This window comes from Malus sylvestris, chromosome 15 (genome assembly GCF_916048215.2).
Source record: "Malus sylvestris chromosome 15, drMalSylv7.2, whole genome shotgun sequence".
Taxonomy (NCBI): Eukaryota; Viridiplantae; Streptophyta; class Magnoliopsida; order Rosales; family Rosaceae; genus Malus; species Malus sylvestris.
This window is the reverse complement of record NC_062274.1, coordinates 51,710,960-51,727,540: the sequence shown is the minus strand read 5'-3', so window position 1 is coordinate 51,727,540 and position 16,581 is coordinate 51,710,960. Positions and strand designations below refer to the sequence as shown.

General features: G+C 37.1%; 4 protein-coding genes across 4 annotated transcripts; 2 read left to right on the top strand and 2 right to left on the bottom strand.

Moving 5' to 3' along the window:
* Positions 1–1,019: 1,019 nt before the first annotated feature.
* Positions 1,020–1,679, bottom strand: LOC126605816 (uncharacterized). Its single transcript, XM_050273266.1, has one exon. It carries the CDS (start codon positions 1,562–1,564, stop codon positions 1,121–1,123), a length of 444 nt encoding a protein of 147 aa, XP_050129223.1. The 5' UTR covers positions 1,565–1,679; the 3' UTR covers positions 1,020–1,120.
* Positions 1,680–3,064: 1,385 nt separating this feature from the next.
* On the top strand, positions 3,065–7,528 carry LOC126605814 (transmembrane emp24 domain-containing protein p24delta3-like). The gene is made up of 4 exons (XM_050273262.1): positions 3,065–3,460; positions 5,177–5,389; positions 7,008–7,084; positions 7,181–7,528. The coding sequence occupies exons 1-4, from the start codon at positions 3,248–3,250 to the stop codon at positions 7,323–7,325; spliced, it is 648 nt and encodes a 215-aa protein (XP_050129219.1). The 5' UTR covers positions 3,065–3,247; the 3' UTR covers positions 7,326–7,528.
* Positions 7,529–8,764: 1,236 nt separating this feature from the next.
* Positions 8,765–11,098, top strand: LOC126602434 (transmembrane emp24 domain-containing protein p24delta4-like). Its single transcript, XM_050269298.1, has 4 exons — positions 8,765–8,974; positions 9,986–10,198; positions 10,800–10,876; positions 10,954–11,098. Exons 1-4 carry the CDS (start codon positions 8,765–8,767, stop codon positions 11,096–11,098), a joined length of 645 nt encoding a protein of 214 aa, XP_050125255.1.
* A 1,426-nt stretch (positions 11,099–12,524) lies between these two features.
* LOC126602432 (F-box protein At1g10780-like) lies at positions 12,525–15,062 on the bottom strand. Its single transcript, XM_050269296.1, has 4 exons — positions 14,896–15,062; positions 13,422–14,164; positions 13,005–13,285; positions 12,525–12,915 (listed from the first exon to the last, which is right to left on the bottom strand). Exons 1-4 carry the CDS (start codon positions 14,991–14,993, stop codon positions 12,679–12,681), a joined length of 1,359 nt encoding a protein of 452 aa, XP_050125253.1. The 5' UTR covers positions 14,994–15,062; the 3' UTR covers positions 12,525–12,678.
* Positions 15,063–16,581: the final 1,519 nt, after the last annotated feature.

Genomic DNA, 16,581 nt, shown 5'->3' with positions numbered 1-16,581 from the left:
TGTCTTTGGACGCGCCGGGAGAGATCTTCTTGTGACATAAGATATATTGTCAGGTTTCAAGGACCATCTTGAAATTGGTTAATGGGAATAGTGTGCTAAATTTTGCCTAGCTGTTTGTTTACCAGCCATTGAGATTATTGTATGTCTTGTGATTTTTCAAAAAAAGAAAAAAAGAAAGTGCTTCTTTTTCCCCAGCTGGCCAATTCAGGATTCAGGCTGATTATTTTAAACTGTGGGTGGTACTATCCACATAATCGAGATGATCACCGGATCTCGCAGTTTGGAGTTGACGTACAAAGAAATCGGACCACTCATTTAAATCTTACGGTCTCTATTAGCTTATTCTACCAGCTCACCTCACAAATTAAGGGTTCATATTTCTCTCTCTCTCTCTTAAACGGTCTGGATTCTTCGGTCTGTTGACACCGAACTGCGAGATCTAAATTCCTACCCATATTTTACGTTCAAATTAATTGAATGCTGAAATGAAAGCAATTGGTGAGGGCAAAAAAGAAATAAAGTAATTTAGGTTAACGGTACAATTTTTCTTCAGCCCTACTCAATTATTGATGTCCAAAGTAGTCAACAATGAACAACAATCCACCATCAACCGGCTACCCACTTTTGTTTCTTCTCTTTCTCCAAATAAGAATTAAAATAAGTGCCACAAATAAAACGATAACAATTTACATAAAACGAATTCACCGTAATTATAACATTCTGATTCAATAATGTCATGTCATTAGTAAGTACTTCGCATGACATAATACTATATTATCAAAACACCGCATAAACAGTGAACTCGTTTCATACAAATTATTCTCCGAACAAAAACTTCCATATTCGAAAGGTTGTTCCTTTATGCCATGATCTTTTTCTCACCGTCTGCTCAAGTTAGAATCAGCCTCCCCGTACATAATTACAGCAGTTTTAGATATCGTTTCGCAAAAGAAAAAAAATAATAATAGAGGAATTTATATGAGGTGGATCTGATTCATTCATCCAAAACAAAAACACAATTCCAGAAGGTAATTTATTCTCAAATGTATTTTGTTTTGTGGAAGATTAAGCAAATACAAAGGCAGTAATTATACTTAGAATCTAATTAATACATGATTAATCAAGAAGGGTGAACCTTCTTGGTAGAAATGCCCTTCCAAGCCGATTTCATGGAAGCAGTGGCGGAGTTGAGTGCAGCCTCAATGTACCTCTTGGAAGCAACAGTTGCTGCATTTTCCATCAACTTCCCCATCCTCCTAGCCCCTTCCGCCGTCGCAACCAGGCTGTCCATTTCCTCTTTCGACATGCGTTCCATCTCCTCCTCGAAGCGTCGGAACTCGTCCATGGCGCTCTCCATCACCGAGTCCATGTAGTCCTCGGCTTCCTGCATGGCAGTCTCGGCTTCTTCCACCTCCTGTTGCTGTTCGAGCTCGACCGCGGCCCACGATCTGTAGGCTTCGATCTCGAACAGCTTCATGAGGTCCTCGACCGTGGAGGGGTCGAAGGATTTGTCATGCAAGGCTTCGTTGGAGAGGAAGCTGAATTGAGCAATGAGATCTTCCATGTTGTTGGAAACTTGTTGTTGGTGATTTGGTGTTGTGGGAGAAAGAATAGATCTAGCTTTAAGATTATGCTAAACCTAAAATGTGGGTAAAAAGTAGATGGGGTATGAAGGAACCTTCAACTTTATGTAATGGATTCATGGACTCATGGTGGGGATAGAATTTTGCCATATGGTCACGTGCATGATGAGACAAGCATGGCCAAAATAGTCCGTTGGAGGGACAAGAATTGTCTGCCCTCCCACTTTCGATGCCCTCCTTGCTCTTCTGTTTTGTGTGATCATGGTTAAGTCATGTCAACATTTTATATTATTTTTTTATAGAGATAATAAGACAAAAATGAATAGTAATATAAAATGTTGACATGGCGTAACTGTGACCACACAAACAGGAGGGCACGGGAGGGCACCGGAAGTGGAGGGTAGACAATCCTTATCCCCGTTGGAGAAAATGTGAAGGATGGGAGATCGAATCTTCAACACTCATTTTGTGTGTGGTTTCTGTTATTGATTGATACGTATTAAGTTTATAGCAATAAAGTTAAGAAAAATTAAATTTATTAACATGTGTTAATGAATAATAGAGGCCACATAAATACTACATGCAAAATAGATACAGAAGATTTGAACTCGAAGGATAGGAGGGGATTATCACACGCTATGATTGTAATCAAACAAAAATAATGGTCTAAGACTAAATAAGAGTGCGTTTATTATTTTTGTAAATAATACTGATGAGCTCTTTGAGCATATCTAATGTGTTAGGCAAGAGTCGGAGGCTAGAGGCCACACTAAAATGATGATAAAGCCTATCAATATTTTTTTAATTCGAGTGGTGAAGGGCTAGTGGCTAGGATTCTATATGTTAAATTGGGTTTCAGGCTACTCAAGGCTTGGGCTGAGCCTAGTTTGAGCTCGTGCCTAGGCTTCAATTTGAATTGGCAAATTTTACTCAATTAGAAGTTATTTTCCAATTTTAAGGCTAGATTATCAATTTGCCTAGGCCACATTACAATTTGGCACAAATATAAATTAAATATATTAAATTGTGATTTGTCTTCCTCATTGAAAATTCTCCATCCAAATTCGTCAAAGTGATGAATTTCTTATCGGATATTAGTGATCTAAAATATCTTAATTTTAATACTTCTTATTTTTCATTTAAGTGAGTTGAATCTGACACTTTCTTATTTACAAATTTACCTTCTCTCTATATATATAGATATAAATACTAGTGGTATTTCTCTTCACTAGAAAATGAAAGGTTTTAGGTTCGATTCTCGCTAAAGAATAATTTAAACGACATTATTGCTAGTCTATTTTAAGGCTAAGTCACCCTCTTATTTCAGTGTATACAATATCAATTGTTAAAAAAAACAATAAAAAAAATCACTAGAAGGTAATTGGCCGGCCCATATCAATCCATTATTAAGTTTCCAGTTCCGAAAAGGCCCAGTCTACCTCGCTCAAAAAACCAAAAAAAAAAAAACCTTGAGCCCAAAACCGAGAATTCACAAAACACTTTCCTCCCTTCCTCTGAAAAAGTCGACACAGAGAAAACCATCTTCGTTTGCTGAGCATCGGTATCTCCGCTTCGAAAACCAAGCAAGCACAAAACGTCGTCGTTTGGAGGGGAAACAGAGAGGGAGGGGGGGAGAGAGAGAGAGAGAGAGCAGAGGAGTTACGATGATGACGAGGAGGAGTTGGGGTGGGAGTGCGGTTGCTGCCGCCATCTTGCTGGTCCTGTGCTTGGCACGGACTGGTCAAGCCATCTGGGTCACCTTACCTTCCTCCGGCACGAAGTGCGTCTCGGAAGAAATCCAGAACAACGTCGTCGTTTTGGCCGATTACGTCGTCATCCCCGATGATCACTCCCACTCCCCCACCATCTCCGCCAAGGTCTGCTCTAATTCCCCTCTTTAACGTCGTCGTTTTGGATTCCTCATTTTATTGCAATAGGCAGATACATAGATTAGCAGACAAACCCAGTATTTAGTTTATCGGATTTTAAGCCCTTTGGGTAAAATTTAAGTAGAAAAGTGGATCTAAAACTTAAAGTTTGGATCTTTGTATCCTGCTTGGATGTTTTTCTTGCTCAAATTAGTTGATTTGTAGATTTTCACGTATGCCCTCCTATTATTTAAGAGCATAATAAATGAAACTCCTGCTGTAGAATGCTAAACGGGAAAGAACCCGAGAATTGGAAATTAAGTTTTTATTATCGAAAAAAAGTAATTACATCGACGGGCGAGATTGAATGAGTTAATGAGATAATCCTTCTATGTCTCACATGGCAGATAACTCAGTTAGATAAAGGTAGTTTACTTGCTTAGTGCGAAACCCTGCCTGTCCCATGATAGAACGAATTGGGTAACCTTAGCAGCTTCTTCTTGTTTAGCGAGGAAAGCCTGTTATGAGTAAGTGGAGGGGCACATAAATTCTGTCATTTGACTTGCATATCATGGGATCGTTTGGTGATTAAGATTCGGATTGCTCGTAAAATTCAAGGTATGTTGAAGGTAGGGTTTTCGTTTTGCTGGGTATACAAGGGATTAGACATGTTGGAAATTTATCCCTTCGAGTCCTACCATTTTGTGGGGATTCAAAAGTATGTGTAATTCATCTTCTACCTTCAAGCTACACAATTTCTTCATTCCTTCCATTAGTATACCCTGAGTATGGGTATAGTGATTAGTGAGTTATCCAATCCAATCATGGGCACCAAACAAGCAATGTGTTTTCGTCTTAGGTTTTTTATTCTTGTTTTTTCTTTGGGTGACATCACCTCATGGGAGCGTTCTTTGTCACAGGGAGAATGCAGCTTTAAGCCTGCCAACCATTACCCAATGTTTAGTTCATTGGCTTTTGTCTTTGTGTAAAAGTTAACGAAAAGGGAAATTTAATATGTAGTAATGATAATTTGTGTTGGAATATGTTCTACTCTTATGTTTTGTTGCTTGTCAAACCTTTTTTAATGTGGTTATCATTTGTGTTGGAATATGTTCTACTCTTATGTTTTGTTGCTTGTCAAACCTTTTTTAATGTGGTCAGTCCTTTACCTTTCTATGCTCTAGAAATGGGGTTTCACTGTCAAGGCCATTGCTTTGATCTGCATGTTGGGCTGCAGAGTCACGTTAACACCTTTTGCTGGGGTAGACCAATAATTACATTTGTTAACAATAAGACCATTGGCCATCTAAGTCATTTCTAGTAAATGTAAAGGTGGTCTATCCGCTGTATTTGGATTTTTTCTATATTAACATTTATTTGTTTTTCTTCTCTAAAGTTCTAATAGTAGCACTTGGCAAAGTTATATTAGTTTACTACCTCAAATATTTGCACGTGATTCAAACTTGTAAGTTGATGTCGGAGTGGGTGGTTAAGCATTATAAGTGACTTTGAGGGCGAAGTGCCTATTGTAGTCAAGTTAATTGAGCATTATATTTCCCAATATGATAACTCCTTTGGATCTTTAAAGGAAACAGTACTGGAAAATTACAAATTAGGTTCAAAAGCATTGACAAGTGCTCTACCGTCTTGTATAATTATCTTTTCGTCTTAGATTTTGTTCTGCTTTCTTAGCACATTTCATAGTACTTCTTGTTTCTTCTTTAGGTGACATCACCGTATGGGAACAATCTTCATCAAAGGGAGAATGCAACACACGGTCAGTTTGCATTCACAACTCATGAGGCTGGAAACTACTTGGCATGCTTTTGGGTTGATGGTAACAATCCTGGAGGTGGAGGGGTGAGTGTCAACCTTGACTGGAAAACTGGAATTGCAGCTAAGGATTGGGAATCAGTAGCAAGAAAAGAGAAAATTGAGGTAAGCACTGCCATAATTTATAGAGTTTACTTAGATATGTAAGTGTATAGAACATTCATCATTCATTGTTTTCTATTGTTTCTATTATTGGTAACACTTTATAATCCCTGGGACATGGACATGAACTGAGTATTATGTTTAAAGGTTTTTAAAACTTGGTGTCTGAAATAATATTAGAAATGAATTTGTGAGTTAAAAGTTGTTGATACATGTGACTACATATCTGTAATCTGAAGATTCTGAACTGCTTTACAAGAGTATTTAAGTTTCAAAAATGCCTGCTGAGCACAATCATGTCCGCAGAATTCAGAACATTTCATTAATATCAAAAGTTGTGTTGTGATAATTTAGAATATATCAATTATAAATTTATAATATAGGGAGGAACTTGATATGTCGAACTTTGGTAGAAAGGAGTAAAGTTTCATTTTATACTCACGAACTTTCTTTAGTTCTTATGCAACCTGAAGCACATACATGTATTTTGGGATAATGGATGCAGTAACTACTAATTGGTTGAAAAAGCCATATCCTCTTTAGAAGCCCAAGACTAAGCTCACTGGCCCAAATTAGAAAAATAGGGGATTTCTGGTCTAAAGAGAATTGCGCGTGTTAGTAAGAATCAGAAAAGGAAATATGATAATTAATAAATATTTCAAGTTTAGAGTATTTAGTGGATCGATTGTTATCTATAAGTCTATTTATTTGGGCCTAAGAAAACACAGCCTTTAAAGTTTCAGAGGTTTCCTATGATTTATGAGTCCTTGGGATTAAACGGATTGGTATGTGAAAGTTATGTACTGTTCAACGGTTGGTGCCTTGTTACCACCTGCACCTCTCCTCTTCCTTGTTAAATTCTTCTCCATCTTCTCTGCATTCTCTGAAAGAATTATATTTCTTCAAAATTTTCTTCCGAAGCCCACCATAACCATACTCAACAGCCACCCTTGCGCAATGCTGTATCTGTAATGGTGTATGTATGCTGAGTACCTAGAAGGTTGGTCCCTTGGGTGCAAGGTATACTACCTAGAGACCATTAGCTGGGCTTGTCGATGCAGTCATATGGTTATTGTTACTAAAGTTTTTATAGATCCTTGTTAAATTTTCTTTTGCATCCTTACCCTTGCTTCGGCTTCTTTAAATTTATCCACCCACATCTGCTTGAAATTTCCGCATTTGTTGCATATTGCTATCAATAAGTCTATAACCAGCCTAGCTAGGGTAGGTTTTTTTAGCAGAATTCTTACTCTGAAACACAATATTAACTAATCTAATTGGCATCAAATCAACCAAACACATGTATGTAACTGGGCAATGGGCATCCAACTTAACATGCAATGGAGTTCATCCAAGACCATATGCATGTTAGAAACATGTAGACAAAAGCTTAATTTGCTCGACTCACACGGTCAATCCCTGAGAAGTAATGTGCACAAGCAAGTTCTACGCGGACAACCTAATGGGGTCTTGAGCTTCTCCACAGTTCTTCGAATTCAACTTAACTCTGGCCAAAACATAAATGCCACTATGAGAATAACAGCCATACATAACTCTGACATATGTACTTTCCCACATATAAATAACAACCATACATAACTCCACACTTTCCCACATATAGGGTCTTGAGCTTGAGCTGCGGAAACTCGAAGGAGCAGTTGAGGCCATCCACGAGAATCTACTTTATCTCAAGGGCAGGTAAGATTTGCATAATAATAAGGATACATTCAACATTTTATGTGCTTCACTTGTGCAGTCATTTATTCCTTGTTTCTGTTTTGGATTTATACGCAGAGAATCAGAGATGAGGGACGTGAGCGAAAGAACAAATGCCCGGGTGGCGTGGTTTAGCATGATGTCGTTGGCCGTCTGCATTATTGTTTCGACCCTTCAGTTATGGCACCTGAAGAATTTTTTCCAAAAGAAGAAGCTTATTTAAGTGATGTTACTCCAGGTTTTTTTTTTTTTTTGTAGATGAAAAATGATATTGAGAAAGCAAAATTTGAATGTCATGTAATGTAAACTACGACTTCACGTACTCTCAGTTTTCGTGTTTTCCTTTACGGAAGAGAACTATGAAACGCAAAACAGTAGCAGATTTTAGTTTAACTTGGAAATTGATATCCATTCGTTTAAGTAGTATCTGATTATTTTGCTAATTACAGAATTGTGTCTCAGCGTGAGTTGTGATGTTATAGGCACTCTCTAAAAAGGATCGCACCCAAAACAACCATCCAACACAGTCAAAGTCCATGAATACCGCATTAGCAATGAGTTTTGTGTTGATGGTAACATATTATTTAGGGTTCGTTTGGAAGCGTATTTAAAAATTAAAAAAAAAAGTTTTTAGAGAAAAATGTGTTTAGGTTTTAAAGGTAGCACTTCAAGTGCAATTTTAGGATTCACTTGCGTTTCTAAGGATTGATTCTAGAAACATTTTTCATCAAAAGCACTTTCAGCTGTTTTAAAAACACTTTCGAACGGGCCATTTGACTTTTGGGTCTTTAGTTGACAATTTTTTTTCCGTGACATGTGCTACCGAGTGGTTTTGAAAATTAACAATTAGATCTTGTATATAGGTTTCTAGTGGATCTTTATAACTATTTGAGTGTGCATACAGAGATCTAATAAATTTTTGCAATGGTTTAATCTTTCATACAATTTATATCATTGAGTGAGACATCACATTGTAGCCGGATCTTTTAATTGAGAGAGAAATTCTCAAATGGAATGTTAGGATTAGAGGAGTCGTCCAACCATAATAGGATTTTCTCCCCTCTAAATTTCCTTCCCTCCCTTCCCCTCTTCTCACTTTTCCTTTTTTTCCCTTTCTATAAAGAAGTAACATCAGATACTGACGTGACTTAATATTGACCATTTAAATAATAGAATACTGAAGGAGAGAGAAACTTGGAGGGTGGAAGAGAAATACACCTTGTCCCACCTACACGAGAGATTTTTCAGTGTGACCGTCACACGAGGTGGTACACCACGTGTCCCTATATAAATTGTGAGTTATGTGTGTTAAAAGGTTAATAACTTAAAAATTAAAATTTTTCACTACTTACATAAAAACATGTCTTTTACCATCTGTGTTTCTATCACAACTAAAAATTTCTTCACCTACACTATTTTCTCCTGTAGTCACTTTAAGACGACCAATAAATATTGAACACGTGTTCAAAAATTTAATACGTGTCAAATAGATGCATGCGACGTAGTTTTTTTTGTCATTCGGTGGGCCCAAACGTAGCCCTTTCCGAACAAGAGCGGGAGAGCTAGCAGTACAAGTAGTTCCTCCGTTTTGAAAAACAAGCAAACCCAAAATTTAATACACGTTGATTTCTTGGGGATCAAGTCAAAGGTGTTACGACGGCGATGCCGACGAGAACAAGTGCGACAGTGTTGGCCGCGGCCCTCTTGTTGATCGCGTGCTCGGTGGTGCCGACTGGTGAAGCCATTTGGATGAAATTACCCTCCTCCGACACCAAGTGCGTCTCTGAAGAAATCCAGAACAACGTCGTCGTTTTGGGCGATTACGGCGTTATCTCCCATGATCACAACCACTCCTCCACCATCTCCGTCAATGTCTGCTTCAACTCCAATTCTCCCCTTTTACTTTTAAAATATTCTTACTGGAAAATTTATACGACTGAGATTTTTTTTATTTTTAGGTTTATGGTTTATGGTTTAGGGTTTAGGGTTTAGGGTTTAGGGTTTAAGGTTTAGGGTTTAGGGAGAAATTCAAATTTTTATGCAATGTGATGATGAGTTAGCTCGTGTCACATTTGTCGACTCGATGCGCTTTTTTGCTAAAAAAAATGGAAGCAACTGGTGCATCATAGTGTGGATGTATATATATATATATTTTTGCAGTAGTTGTGATTTTTGGTTCGACGGTATCTTTCACTTTGAGCATTGTCTGCTGAAACGTAAACAGATTCCGGTACATCAAGCTGCCAACGCTTACTGCACCGGTAATTTAACGCGAACAATTATGTGTTTTTGTGTCAAGATAATCGCTTTGTTCCGCAATTGTCTATGCAGGGTTCGTTGGACATTGACCTTGCACAATGACTAGTAGCTACTAGCTAGGCTAAACTGTAAATAAAATTTTCGAAGTTAGTGAACATGAAAAAAATGGTGTATCTTTTTCATGTTCACTAAAAATGTCGTACCCAGTGCACAAGGCTCCCGTTTTATTCACCTCTCCCAGACCCTGCGTAAAACGGGAGTCTTGTGCACTGGGTACGACCTTTTTAGTGAACATGAAAAAGATACACCATTTTTTTTCAGAACAGTAGATGATTCAGATTGTTACACTGAAGAAATCAAACATTTTACCACGTGATGTTTGGTGAGAGAGACTTAGCCGGAAAATTATTTTGTGGCTGTCAAGTGAATCAAGCTGTAGATTTTTCACTTGTTTATAAGTGCTCTAAAATGAAAAGGGGAAATTAGTGAACTAGAAGTGAAGCTTTTGTTGGGAAAGCGATTGCATTGACGAGTTCTCTGTCATTTGGCTTGCATAGTTATATTTTCATATTTGATCTAGTGTGATTTTCGTGTGACTTGCGGTTCATGTTCTTTCTTCTTTAGGTGACATCGCCATATGGGAACAATCTTCATCACAGGGAGAATGCAACAGATGGTCAGTTTGCCTTCACAACTCAAGAGTCTGGCACCTACCTGGCTTGTTTTTCGGTTGATGGTAACAAACATGAAGGTAGTTCAGTAAGTCTCAACCTTGACTGGAAAATTGGAATTGCGGCTCAGGATTGGGATTCAGTAGCAAGAAAAGAGAAGATTGAGGTGAGCGCTCGAAGAACACTTTTTCTTATAATAACTTACATACATATATGATATATCACAAATGTTTTTGCACATATTATTTTTCATTTATACTTAACTGTTTTCTGTGATTGGTAAGATTTTAGCAACAGTGAACTCCCAACTGTTTTGAAAAGTTAATCAAAACCTAATGTTTCTGATGGCCAATGAAATGGATTTCTAATTTGAACCTGTAAATAGGGATGAGAGTTTCCATAAATGGGGGTAAGGCTAGCCGACATTCACCTCTCCCAGACCCTGCGTAAAGCGGGAGCCTTGTGCACTGGGTACGACCTTTTAAATAGGGATGAGAGTTTCCGTTTGATACGTGAACGATGTTACAAACTAGAAAGGACCGAATGTCACATTATATGCAGAATTTCAGTTGGAAGCTGATGCATACACATTTTTGGGGTAATAGTGTATATGGATTCAATACATACGTGGTGTTTAGGAGAGTTGTTATGCTCGTCCATGTCATCGTTACTTAAATTTCCGCAAACCCTACCTCCTAATGTCTTCTATATTTTCCTTGCATCGTTATCTTTAATTGTACTTATTCCGAGTATCCGCCCACATACAGGGTGTTGAGCTTGAACTACGGAAACTTGAACAACTAGTGATTGCTGTCATCCTGTATCAACGCTTTCTCAAGGCCAGGTAAATGTTATCTTCCTAATAAGAATGCATTGAAATTCCAGTCGATTTCTGTGGTGATTTATTTTGGATATACACAGAGAAGTGGAAAGGAGGAATTTGAGCGAACAAACTAACTCGAGGGTGGCACGGTATAGCATGATGTCGTTGAGCCTCTGCATTGGAGTTTCATGTCTGCAGCTATGGCACTTGAAGAGATTTTTCCGAAAGAAGAAGATTATTTGAAGTACTCAACTCCGATCATCTTTGTAGACAGAAGAAAGGTAAATAGTAAATGCAAATTTTAATACAAACGTAATGTAAACTATGATCAGATAGACGGCCAGTTTTCGTCGAAAGAAAGTATTGAGAAAGGAAAAGCAATATTATTGATAGTTTGAGCTTCTTGTAGTGTTTAAAATATTCACAAAATTGTCGATATTTTCATCCAAGTATCCGAAAAATCAAGGATAGATATTGTATGAGGGTGAAATGCAAACTTCACTCTATATCGACAAGATATAAGAAAGTTAATAAATATCGGCAATATTTACTAATTCATTACATAAATTGGAAACCAATGCATATTTCGAATTTTTTAATTGTTTTTGAGAAAATTTTCTTTAATTTGGACTAAATCTGAATAAGTTGATATACACACCCCATTGAAACTTTCATAGTTTCCGTAAGGGCAACTGATATCAATACCGATAATCCATCGATATTTTCATAACTTTGCATATTGATATTTTCACCTATATCGATATTTTAAATACTAATTTCTTGTGTTTACTTGGTAATTGAGAATTTGATAGGCATTCGCTACATGGTTTTGTTAAAGGTTCATAAATGTGTCGTGTTGGCCAAGAAATCAAGCATGCTTTGTCAAAGAATAACTACTTAATGAACCTTAATTGTGATAGAACGGTACTCCGTCCTATATAACGGCATAAACCTAAGATTTCGCTACGATAAGATTTGGCGGCTTAGCGTGATTGTTTGCCACAAATCTGTTTTCAGTTTCGAGTTTTGATATCATTACGAGAGAATGAAAATTCAAATTTGGAACTTCTTTCATCGAAAAATAAAGTACGATTAAATTAAAAACTAATTGGAACACCTTATGACCTGGGCCAAATGAAATTATTGAAAACTCTCAAACTGAAGTCATTCATAGGGAAGATTCATAATTTGCCTTCAACTTTAGTCGCGACAAGATAAAATGAAACGACATGGTATAAAAACGCTCGAGATATTGTGCAAGCCAATCAACTCGCTCTTAGTCTAGCGGTACTACTCTTTTTTTCCAATGGAAGAAGAGGCGGATAAACAAGACATCACACAGTGGTGGCTAATTCAAACCCTTCGGGTAAAATAAGAACAGCCCCGACATTCAAAGCTCCTTTTTTACCATTAGCAAGAACTTGTTTCAATTGCAAATCATAAGGAATTCAAACAACTGCTTCAAATACAGTATCAGGAAGTACCGCTTGTGGAACCTCGATATCCACGGGTTTATTAGCTAAATGGCAATTGGCACATACAATACAGCCAGTCGCTTCTCGTGGATTCAACTTCCCAACAGAGAACTATTACGTCCATAACTTGCATGAAAAATATAGCAAACGCATACATATAAAATTTAAGACAGCAAAATCATACGCAAAGTTGATTAATGAGTTCAATCTGAATTTTGAAATTTGAATCCATTCAATCAATGACGAGCACGGTTCAACCAAATTAGCAGTCATGCTGTAATCAATCGGAGAATTAAAGCAATGGTATGAATTAAGAAGGAAAATTGAGTAAGTTCCCAAAGGAAGCTGTTATTCTATTCTAACGATCTTTCGGTTCATGTGTCTAAACCTGCAAATCTCGTCGAAGAAATCATCTGCACTGCTATGACTGCTCTTCATCTGAAGAATCTTTATCACCATTGTCTTCAGATTCTTCGCGTACTTCAACAAGGACTCAAGAGTGCTCATTTTCTGTTCAGCATTCAGCGGTGATCTCACTGTGATCATCACTTCTTCCAGGCAAGGAATTGAAAATCCTGAATCAACCTGAAAAAAAAAAGTATATATAAACTCAATTGTAATTTGAGGATCGACCTAAATTAAAATACTAAAATTACAAAATAGTATCAACTTACATTTTTCAGGCTGTTTTTCTGACAAAGGGCAGCAAACATGGCTCCATGGATATCAAACTTTTGCAGCTTGGGATGGTTATTGAAGAAATCAACGAAGTCAACCTCTGGAAAGGGTTGAAGGATCTCAGAATCCCCTGTGAATTCCACCTTCATGAAAAGGTGTTTCACTTCACTTGCACATTGAAGCATATTTCTTATTGCGTCCCAACACCACTGGACTCCCCTAATTGATAAGAACTCTAGAGCGACAAGTTTCTCAAAATCAACCATGTAGACTCTCCCTAAACACACACCAGAAAACACAAAGATAATGAGCGATTGTTATGATTCACACAATTAGGGAACAAGACACTAAACGCACCCGATATATACTGCACTTTTCAAGTCATCAAAGGTGAGCTTGTAACAACTCATTACCTGCATTATTGGCAATAGAAAGATTTTTCAAAAGCTTTGTGTCACGAACCCGAATCCAGCTACAGCCTTGCACCTCAAGGAATTTAATTTTTGGGCACCCCATGGAAAATGAGCAGTTGCCCAAGCCATAAAAGTCCAGCTTACACTGCTCCAAATATGGCAACTCAATTGAAACCGATCTCACTCCTTCACAACCAAGTAACACCAAATTGGTAAGATTCGGACAGGCCTGAAGCACAGTTGACAATGCAGGATCCTCCAGTTTCGCTCCAACAATTTCAAGGTTCCTGAGTTTCTGGAAGACATCCCACTTTGGGGAACGGGCCACTAAAACTCCCCAAAGTTTTAAAGACTCCAAATTTTCTGCAGCACTTAAGTAGTCCAGTTTTGAAGGGCTTTCAAGAGAGGTCTGATATTCAGCAATATTGTCCATTCGAAGCTCCAGATACTTAAGAGAGGGACCTATGATCAATAACCAAGAAGCAAGGCCAGCACCCGAGAAGGGACTATAAACAACAAGATTTTCTAATCGTTCAATCATTGAAACCATCTTCAATACAATGTCATCAGGACTGTCTCCACCCATATGGCTATCAAAGGAGCTTCTGGGGAAGTAAAGGCTCCTTATATAAGGCATTGAGTCCTTCCATCGCTTGGATACACAATTACAAATTGCAACGTCTTTGGCGTTTTCCATATACGACAATATGTATTGAACAACAGCATCAGGCAGAGGGTCCATTCTGTGAGGACAGCAATCAAACAGTTAGCGGTCATTATGAAAACATAATAAAATCAAGGAAAATAATTCGACAAAAGCTTACAGTTTTACACAATTAGTAAAATTTGAGAAAGAAACTAGATTGGTTAAGTATAGCCAGTTATTATGAAGGGCAAGGCGATTCACATGACATCGAAGCTATCTAAGGCTAGCCCTTGAGGTCAGTTATTTGTGCTCAACAATCAAACAATGCTCCCTGTCTTGGGAATTCATTTGAGATAAACATCAACAACAAAAAAGGGGGAATCCAACAAGGGTTTATCCGAAAATCAGAAAAAGAATATGACTTGGTAATTGAAACAAGATTCTGAAAAGCAAAAATAAATTATTGAAACTACACATTGTGAGACTTGTAGCCGAAACCAAGGAAGCTAATAACACAATTAGGAAATTAACTATATTTCAAATGATAAATTACATCAATTAGGCAGACTGGATTAAGCTCAGATTAGAACTTATAAAACCCGGATAAAAGGCTATGATTTAGAACACTTCGGCATGAACCCAAATTAGGGTTCCACCTTAAGTGATTAACAAAATCAAAACCCATTCAAAAATTAGCTCACAAAACAACTATCCAATCTGATTAGCAATGTTAGAAGCAGTAGCAGTAAATCTGTGAAACAAATAAACCATACAAGAATCTTGATCTTAATTAAACAGATAAGAGGGACGAGGAGGGAGGGAGCTTACAGATGGAAATTTGAATTGAAATTTGCAACGGATCTGAGAGCGTTTGCCAATTTCCGCTTGCTCTCTCTCAACGTCTCTGGTGCTTCACAACAAACCATTTATATACATACCACGGAGAGAGATACAGGCTTTTTGTGGGGAGGCGCGCTTATACTGTCGATGTTTGGGGGGTTATTTCAAAATTCAAAAAGTTTCTGTTTAAACGTTTTTGCCTTTTGTTTTGTAGTTTTATGTTTAAAATTGAAATTGAAAATTGTGTTTTTCAACTGAACTACTGAAGAGAATTGCCAAGTTGAATAGACTCGATTTGTTCAGTTGGTTATAGTTGTGTGTCTGCCGTTTTACGTTTTTATGTTTAAATTTTCGCGCTTAAAATAACGGTCATTTAAACTAAAATTCTACATTGTCAAAAACGAATTAAATTTCTCTACACTAAAAACCATAACAAGGTTATTATCAAAAGATATTTTACCAAATAAGACCATATATGTTTCCCTTAATGTTGTTGCTTTTGATATTGTTGTTGCTATATATAATATGGAAAACTATCCAAAACCCCCAAGAAACTTTCCTTTTAATCATCGGGATAAATTTTTTTGATAATACCCAAACTGGGCATAAGAAATGTGACAAAAGAAGGCTCCAGGGAGACAAAACATGCAGCAACCTTTGAAAACCTTTAGACAACAATTGAATGCAAAATGATAAAGTAAGGGCACGGGCTCCAGAAGACAAACCATGCAGGAAGATTCATATAGGTTCACATGGCCTTTATGAAAGCAAAATAAAGAAAAGACAAGATCCCGTAAGAATCATAAACAATGTCTACAGATTTAGAAACAGTGTCAAAAAGTGGAAGATAATGCACATCATTCAATTGTAAAGAATTTTGTATGTTAGTATCATCATTCAGTGTATATAAAGAAAAATTCCTTTCATTGTAAAAATCATCTCTCAACATCTCAACACCTGAACATTCTACTCTCACCATATACTCACCCCATCTTCACCTGTAGCCTTCATAGCATCCTTGTAAACACTTCCTTGTAAACACTTTATTGTAAACAATTATCTTTGTAAACATTTTATATATCAATAAAAGTTAAAGTGTACATATTCAAGCAATCTTCAAGTCTTAAGTAAGTTTTCTTTTCTTTCTTTAGTGTGTTTGTTTAATTAGACTTCTAGTCCAAAACAGGAAAACACTATTGTAGTTATATTATTAATATGCTAAACTAACGATCATACTTTGTTCGAGCACTCTGTTATAGTTTAATGTTTGTCATACAAATAACTGGACATTAACTAGGGTACCTCTGAGTTCTTCGTACCTTTGAGTTCAGTCGTTGAGGCCTTATACTTGTATTATGAGTGGTCGTCATACTGAAACATGTCGAGTTCCATGTGCAAGGTTTTATGTCTAGTTGTTATAATGGTCATCCCACTATTTAAACGAGCATGATGTCCGAATCTGGTATTAGAGCCAAGTTTAGCATTTTATTAGTATAATTATAATAGTAAAGTACCTTGAGGACGGAAATCATTTATACAATTGATATTACACACTTGTTTATTTTGTATGAACAACATATATTATTGTCCTTGTAGACCTTGTCAACCACAACCACCAAGTATTTATTATACCAAACACCCAACTATAATTAGCATAAAGAGAAGATTAGCATA

Coding starts and splice junctions, on each gene's coding strand:
- LOC126605814 (XM_050273262.1), top strand. CDS start 3,248: ATGATGACGAGGAGGAGTTGGGGTGGGAGTGCGGTTGCTGCCGCCATC. Junction 3,461..5,176: donor CCCCCACCATCTCCGCCAAG/GTCTGCTCTAAT, acceptor TTTCTTCTTTAG/GTGACATCACCGTATGGGAA. Junction 7,085..7,180: donor CTACTTTATCTCAAGGGCAG/GTAAGATTTGCA, acceptor ATTTATACGCAG/AGAATCAGAGATGAGGGACG.
- LOC126602432 (XM_050269296.1), bottom strand. CDS start 14,993: ATGGTTTGTTGTGAAGCACCAGAGACGTTGAGAGAGAGCAAGCGGAAA. Junction 14,165..14,895: donor TTCAATTCAAATTTCCATCT/GTAAGCTCCCTC, acceptor CTGTCCTCACAG/AATGGACCCTCTGCCTGATG. Junction 13,286..13,421: donor TTCTATTGCCAATAATGCAG/GTAATGAGTTGT, acceptor GTGTGTGTTTAG/GGAGAGTCTACATGGTTGAT.
- LOC126602434 (XM_050269298.1), top strand. CDS start 8,765: ATGCCGACGAGAACAAGTGCGACAGTGTTGGCCGCGGCCCTCTTGTTG. Junction 10,199..10,799: donor CAAGAAAAGAGAAGATTGAG/GTGAGCGCTCGA, acceptor GCCCACATACAG/GGTGTTGAGCTTGAACTACG. Junction 10,877..10,953: donor CAACGCTTTCTCAAGGCCAG/GTAAATGTTATC, acceptor GGATATACACAG/AGAAGTGGAAAGGAGGAATT.
- LOC126605816 (XM_050273266.1), bottom strand. CDS start 1,564: ATGGAAGATCTCATTGCTCAATTCAGCTTCCTCTCCAACGAAGCCTTG.